At 53.1% G+C, this 7,964-nt stretch overlaps 1 protein-coding gene across 1 annotated transcript in view; it reads left to right on the forward strand.

The window, feature by feature from the left end:
- MYO1D (myosin ID) overlaps nucleotides 1–4,851 on the forward strand; it is a 291,298-nt gene extending 286,447 nt beyond the window's left edge. Inside the window, exon 22 of the mRNA XM_039885991.1 lies at nucleotides 2,469–4,851. Coding sequence (XP_039741925.1) covers nucleotides 2,469–2,625 — 157 coding nt within the window. The 3' untranslated portion in view covers nucleotides 2,626–4,851. The remainder of the gene's footprint in view (nucleotides 1–2,468) is intronic.
- Nucleotides 4,852–7,964: the final 3,113 nt, after the last annotated feature.

Genomic DNA, 7,964 nt, shown 5'->3' on the forward strand with positions numbered 1-7,964 from the left:
TGAACAGGGCAATGGGCCAGCGATTCTTAGTTTTTTCAAGCTGACTTGGAATGTGGCCCTTTTAGAACCCTTTCCCTAAGACTTTGAGTCCCCGGTAGTTCTGGAACCCACCAGGTGCTATAGCAGCCTACACAGATAAAGGAGGTCAGACGCGGGAAGTAAGAGGCAGAGCCTGTCCAATAGATAACCAGTGCTCTAGAGGAGGGACACATGCCCAACAGGCGGCGAGGGCAAGGGATGGTGTCTACCAGGGTCAGAAGGCTTCCATAGGGTGCAAGTCCAGCATGGAGGGACCCAAAAGTGGTGCCAGGCTGATGGAGGGAGGCAGAGAGGCTGCCCAGGCTCAGGAATTGGCAGGGGAAGGTGCTGGCCCTGGCCAGCAGGAAGGAAGTGCAGTCCTGGAAGCATGTCTAGCCACGGGCAGGGCTGCAGTGCTGAGCTCTGCTTGCTCCCGACCAAGACGAGGGCCAGGACGAGGCCCACGGGGCCCCACACCCAGACCTGGCAGCCGCCGTCACACATCTACCCTGTACAGCAGGCCTGGATCCCGCAGGAATGGAGAAGCGCCTGAGTCACTGCCTCTGATGGATTCTGCTATTTTTATGTCCAAGTCTGGTTAAAAATAGCTGTCTAAGCCAAGGTTTTAGCTGCTGCTGACAAGACATTAAGTATTAGATACCTAATGCCCACAGTGATAACCATGGATCTCTTCCTGTGTCCATTTTCTGTCTCTATGTTTAATGAGAAAGCAGGTAGGAAACAGCCTGAGAACACCTCAAGGTACTTCCCAGACTATGGGGCCTGTTGTGGGGTGTGCACACCAGGCACCCTCAGGAAACATGCCCAGGGCAGGTGTTCTAACATGAAGTCAGGCGAGCCTGTGGCCTCCGTGCTGTCTGGTGCCCAGGATGGGCTGCCTCAGTCAGGGCCAGAGGAAAAGGTGTCAGTGACTGTGCCTCTCAGGCCCCTGGTACCTAGAAAGCACCTCACACTCAATCTGGCCTCCCCCTGCAACACGCACACTTGGCCTTCGCTGCTCAACACTAAGAATGACTTTAGTCTAAGGAGCCCAGCAGTGTTTGAGGGGGTTCCTCGAGAGAAACGAAGGCATTCATGGCACTCGGAGCAGAGAGAGCCCGTCCCACTTGGAGGCTCCAGGCCAGTGGGCCTTTCTCCTTTCTTCTCTCACCTCCCAGTGCAAAGAAAGCTGACAAGACACAAGCCACGGTGTAGCGTGGGACTGTGCAAGCATGTGTGAGCAGACATGAAGTGCCAGCCTGTTTCGAAACCTTGGTTCTTAAAATCAACTGCCTCTGTGGTGTATTCAGAGTGGCGTGAGGAGCTAGAGAACAGGGTGCTGCCTCTCCTCAGCAGGTGCACACGGCCTCACCACTGCCCCCACCTCAGGCTTCCTCAGCGTGGACCCCACTCAGCCCTGGCTGGGCCTCCCACGGCCAGCAGGCACATGGGCTCCCAGGCAGGAGGGGCAGTGAGCTCCCACTGCACAGATCATCACGTGGCACCGACCTCCGGCCTTCTTCAGCTGCCTGGGCAGTGGGTCCATCACCAGAGTGGCCCCCGGTACTTGATGGCAAAGCCAAGTCAAAACTCCAGTCCCTGGAATGACAGGAACCTGCACAGGGCCTGGGGAAACAAATCAGACCCAGTTCTAACAGCTGGACCCCATCACAGGCAGGGGCGAGCTGGGACTTCTAGAGCAGCTGTCTCCAACCCTTCTAGCATCAGGGACCGGTGCTCCTGTGAGAATCTAATGCCTGATGATCTGAGGTGGAGCTGAGGCTGTGAAGCTAGCTCTGGGGAGCAGCTGCAAATACAGATGAAGCTTCCCCCACCCCCTCTCCTGCTGCTCACCTCCTGCTGTGTGGCCCGGTTCCTAACAGGCCACTGATGGCTATGGATCTGCGGCCCCAGGGTTAGAGACCCCTACCCTCAGGGACGTTTCTCTCATCAGGGAAAATGTATGGGAAAGTCTCTATTTATCCCTGGACTCAGAGCCTTCCAGGCTCCCTGTTGCAATCAAAGATAACTGAAAAATAATCACACCTCAGAATCCTAGGCTCCTCATGACAAACCCCCCTGCTGACGTCTAAAGTCCATGTGACTCAGGCCAGAGACCCGATGGCTGTTTTTCTACCTCATGTCCCCCTCTGCTCCAGCTCAACACGCAGGGTTGTCTGGAGCCGGGCAGCGGCCCAAGGCCAGAACTTCAGCCCCTCTGCTCTCTGAAGCTCTGGTTTGAGGCTGCAGCCCAGCACATCTTTCCTGCTTTCTCTTTCTTGGGGCTTCTCAAGCCCTCGCTGAGGCCTCCCATGCCCACGTCCCCTGGGGCACCTCTGAGGCCCACAGCAGCTTGGCCAATGTTGGGCCCCCGGGTGGCCAGGGAGTTTCACCCCCCTCTGGCTGCCCGCTAACTGCCTGTCTGGTCTTCTCCCTTTTGATTCTTCCAGTGAGAAGCGCCACCTTCAAGTCAACGTCACCAACCCTGTGCAGTGCAGCCTGCATGGGAAGAAGTGCACCGTTTCCGTGGAGACGAAGCTCAACCAGCCTCAGCCTGACTTCACCAAGAACCGCTCGGGCTTCATCCTCAGTGTGCCCGGGAACTGATGCTCACCTGATGGCGGCCCCACCAGGGAGTGGGAACAGTGGAGCGCGGAGCATCGCCACTCAGCATCATAGGTCCCTATCTAATTGCTGATCCCTGCTACTGCCCTGTAGAAATCAGCTCACGAGAGTCCTGCATGGGGAGGAACCCCTCTCTGCCTTCTCTCAGGTCCCTCCCCTGAGGTCTTCCTGGCTTTCCGCCTTTGGTCTCCATTTTCCTCTGTCCCAATGTCCCTGCTCAACAAACCAAAGACCCCAGTGCCCTGCCCCAGAGCCCTGGGCTGACATCCAGACCACATCTCACCTCAGAGGCAATGTGATGGTGCCTTCAGTTGGTGAAGGCCTCCTTGGACTGGCCAGCTGCTGGCCTGTCGGTGGTGGGAGCTCAGGACAGTTCACCCAACCAAAGACATGTTCCCCTAGGGGGCTTGGTGGAGATGAGCTGGGGATATAGCCCTGCTCCCTCCACGAGCCCATCCTGCCAACCCTCCTCCCCAGAGGTGATCGTGGCCCCCGCAACCTGGCTCAGGATACTTCTCAGAGTTCCTCAGTGGGGCCCCTCCCACCAGCAGCCAGCCAAAGCCACCAGGTGAGCAGGTTTACCTGTAGGGCCAGCCCCTCAGCCCAGGAGCCAGTGGCCTGCAGAACAGCCCTGCCCAGCTGGCACGCCTCCTGGCCACCTCTCCGGGAGAGAGCAGTGGGGGATGGATGCTCCAAGGATCACCTTGTTTAACTATGCAGGCTGAGCCCATGCATGCCTTACACTTATTTTTGCAGTTTGCAGAATTGCTAATCAGGTATCATGTCTGATGTGCCCACACTCATGTCAGGAGCACTAATAAGAAAATGGAGTTGCAGGGGCTAGGGGAGCACTCAGGCGTTTGGAAGTTTCCCCTCTAACACCTCCATTGCTTACTCATCTGAAGAACTAGGACTGGGGTGGGAGGGTCAGAGCACAGGAATTTTGGGAAACAGAGCGATAGAAAGCAGAGCGTGGGGTCCTGACACTGCGGGCCAGGCCAGGATGCCCACACCCGCCCCACATAGACCCCTGCCGCACAGTCCCTGGCTGCTGGGCACTCGGACCTCATGCCAGGAGAGCAGCACCGTCTCGTCAGTCTCTGCCCAGCAGAAAGCACATGGCTTCAGATGCCTTCCTGAGACCACCCTCCTCTGGTGCCTCAGCTGAGGGGGACGCCACAAACCTCTGGGCGGCCTGGGCCTCCCTGCCAGGAGCCTTGAAAGAAGAGACTCACGGGCACCCAGGGTGATGAAGGGCCTGCGGGTGAGCCCACACCTCAGGAGGAGCCTGGCAGGGAGTAAAAGAGGGACATGCTGAGATTTTCTTTACTTTCCGCCACAGATGCTGCCCCCGCTCCCTGCCTCCTCCCCACATGGGCCCATCCTGCCACCATGACCCCACAAAACACACCAAGCACCTGAGTGTAGCCTCCTGTGCCTCACCCGGTGCCTGACATGGTCACCTGGCTGACCGCCCCCAGGTGGGTCAGCAGCCTGATCTCATACGTACCTCCCGCCCCTGCCCCCACGGCTTGCAGACATTTGCACTAGTGCGCACTTTGCAGCAAAGAATCCTATTGGCGTCCCGTCCGTGGAAACCTGTTATTCTCCAAGCCTGGCCAGCTGCCTGCACAGCACAGAGGCGCCACCAGCCCAGCTGAGCAACGCTTACAGTTTTGCCAATCACCTTGACACTAGTTGAACCATCTTAACTGGAACATCGCCTCTCCATTCCACTTATTTCCCCAAACTTGTCGCTTACACTAGATACATGCAAATGTATGTTTTAGGTATACCGAAATGGAACATGCCAAATGAGTGCCTTTCAGAGGCTGGAGAGGAGGAAGGTTTTGAGTCCTTTCTCCTGCCTTTTGATATTACCTGTGGCCCCTCAGCCCAGCGCCAGGGCCTCCCAGCTGAGGACCAGAGAACCACCAGCTGTCAAAAGCACTTTTTCGTGATGTCCTAAGAGAAGTCAGTATGGCAACTGAGGGAGGATCAGGAATTTAGGGCGAGACCATGGTAGTAATGCTCCCAGGATGCCAGGGGAGAGCAGGACACAGTGATTGTATGCAATGAAGTGTTTCTCTCAATTTGATTAAATGCAGTTTATGGTTTGGTGCATATATTCCTATTTTCCATTAAATTAACTCTATTTCTAAAGCATATTTTGATTTACCATCAAGAGCAATAAAACATTAAATCTTATTTTTAAAGGTGTTCTGCTTATCTGTAATTAAAAACTACTTATAATTGTTATATTTTAGCTTATATAAAGTCAACTATTATCCCAGAAGATGGAAGGAAGCATTAAGCACAATTAAGGTAAAGTGGAGGATAATTTTCCTGAGGCTTTGAACAAAAATCTTACATAGTGAGCAAGAAGAAAGCTGTAGGAAGGAATGAGGGGGCAAAAAGCAGTGGGATTTACTCCACACACTTTCTTCTGCCATTTTTGAGGCCTGTGCACCAGACACACAGTTCAGTGCCGTCATGTTTACTGAAGTCAAAGCGTGTTTATAAAGGAAAAGCTAGGATTCCTATGGCTGTAGCTCCAGGAGAGGTCTGAGTGAACGGCCCCGCCCCAAGCTGGCTGGTTGGCGTACGGTGGGGTACAGGAGAATGAGTGAGCAAGAGAAAAATCGGGACCTCTAGGGGGAGGGGGTGCAGGCAAACGAGGAAAGGCCCTAGCACCCCAGGGCCCTGCACCCACAGGATGCCACCCGGTCATCACCTGGAGAGAATGTGCAGTGCGTCTTCTGTGACTCAGACCAAGGAAGATGCCCTGAGGAAAGCAAGTGGCCCTTACTACAGGGCTGACAGCCCCTAAGTTGCGACCTGGGCAGAAATGTCTTCCTAGTGCCTGGGGCAGCTCCAGACCATAGGGGCAGAGCCTGGGGAGGACCCAGTCCACAACACCTGCTTCCTGAGGCTGGGGCCAGCGGCATGAGCGGGCAGAGGCCACTGGCAGCACAGGCACACCTCGTTCTATTGCGCCTCACTTTATTGCGTTCACAGGTGCCACGTTTTTAACAAATGAAGGCAAGACCCTCCACCAGCAAAAAGATCATGACTTGCTTTATTGCGATGCTCCCTTCATTATGGTGGTCTGGGCCCAAACCCACCGTATCTTGAGGTATGCCTATACGGCTGGAGGGGGTCTCACAATTATGAGCGGGGTAGCTGCTTATCTGGAAGCTCCGGGGCTGGAATTCTCTCACTGAAATGTGCATGAGCAACACTGACAGGGTTGGGCCACGTGAACACCGGTCCACTCCTGCGGGCCTGGGAGCCTCTGGGCAGTGAGCACTGAGCTGAGCCAGGCCCAGGACATATAGGGGCAGCGGCCTTAGAGCCGAGCTCCACCAATGGGGATCCACGGCCTAAAGCCCCTGAGGGACCACTCCGCCAGCCTTCCCCAGGCCATGCCTGGGCCTGGTCCTCCCTGGCCAGAAGTCCTCATCACCTAGGCCACCAAGCAGCTAAACCAGAGTTGACTTAACCTGTGCTTCCTTCTTAATCACCTTAACATCAGTGTGCTCGTTAAGCCCTCTTCCCTAACCCTGCCCGCCTCCTCTCGCCCATATTCCCCTCCCCTCCCCCACAACACAAATCCAATCATGTTCTGAGAACAGGAATCATTTATAAAAGGGGCCCCCGGCCTGCTCATGAATGATGTGCCCACAAAACAGGTCTATGTAATGGATGGTCAGTGCATTTTATTTAATCAGCACAGTACAAAAATAAATAAAAATAAGGGAAGGGGAATTAAATTACAGCCAAACTGAGCTTCATGACCTTGTCAGATTATAAACCACACATACTTAGAAACACACTACACATACATACAAAATGAGACAAATATAAATTAATATTAACAATACCCACAGTTTGGTCAAAGAATAGCTACAGAAGAAATTGCACTAAAAAACCAACACACATCACACATTGTGTAATTAGCAGTTTCAAATATACAGCTATGAATAATTCTGAGTGAAAAAAATGGCACATTTTCTTCTCATTGCAAGTTTAACAACTGTTGGAACAAAACTAAATTCTAATAACTGCATGGAAAGAATATATCAACCCTCCAGCTTTACAAGAAAGAGAAAAACCAAATCCTGAACTATTATTCCTGTGACTTGTTCTGTGCACGGGTGTAATTTTCACAGCCATCTGTTCTAAGAATATTTTTCTGAAGACACAAAATGCTCCTGGTTTGCATGCACAATATCACTGTAAAAGCAACAATTAAAGAATAAAGGGTTTTTTTTATCGGTTAGTTTTTTTTCTTTTTTGTTGTTGTTCTAAAAGTAGTCTTCATAGCAGCATGTCAAATGGGTTCATTGCTTGCACACTCAAGTGTATCAGTTCCTTTACACAATACTGATGACCAGTACAAGGGGAGGGAGGAGAACATGACAGGCTTCACATTGATGGAACCAGAGTTATTTCCTTAGTCCCCAACCACTCCTGAAATTCGCACCTCCTCCAAAAAAATAAAAAAATAAATATGGAGAAAGAGAAGGAAACACACAAAACTGGAATCCTGTGGATGCGACTTAACCTCAGTTTCAGGCCAAGTTCGTCCTGCCCACCGAGTGTCTGCAAACACGCACCCCTCCTCTTGAAACTGGGCACCCGAACCAACCTCTTCCGAGCCGCCAGGGCCCGTTGTCCCCGAGGGCTTCCTACCTCAGGTCACACGTGGCAGAAGGATCAAAACAGACAGGCCGTGTGACAGCTCCAGCAGAGGAGAGGCGCTGCAGTGAAGTCTGTGCCAGCAGCTGCAGGTTCCTTCCAGCTCTGCATCAGATTATCTGGCAGTCCCAGGAATGGCTTGGCACGTGGGCCTGCGAGGCACGGCTAGGGCAAATGCTCTCAGGCACGGGCAGGCCCTCTTCCTCACATCCAGGCATACCACGGACCTCTTAAACTGGGACCTCAATTTCACAGCTTTCTTTTTTGTATATGTGCTGCCGAAGCGAGCACCACAGCTTTCTTTTTATGTGATTTTCAGTAGTGCTTGCGCTGAAATCAACAGCCACCTGGAACCTAATCCTATGTAAAACGACCCTCTGCCTCCCCCCAACCCCTCATTCCAGCACTCCCTGGGGGATTGGAAAGAGCGCATTCTCTGTAGCCTTATCACTGGTCTTTGTTCCCCAAAGCCGGAGTGATGGGCCATGGAGGAAGACTCGCCCCCTTCTCTTGGTCCTCTCCCAAGTCCCAAGCCACCAATCTAGGAGAATTAGAAAGAAAATTGATTAAGTACACATCATGTGTCTCTACAGCCACTACAGTGGAAACCCAAACCAGCA

This window comes from Pteropus medius, unplaced genomic scaffold, assembly GCF_902729225.1.
Source record: "Pteropus medius unplaced genomic scaffold, Ma_sr-lr_union100, whole genome shotgun sequence".
Lineage (NCBI taxonomy): Eukaryota > Metazoa > Chordata > Mammalia > Chiroptera > Pteropodidae > Pteropus > Pteropus medius.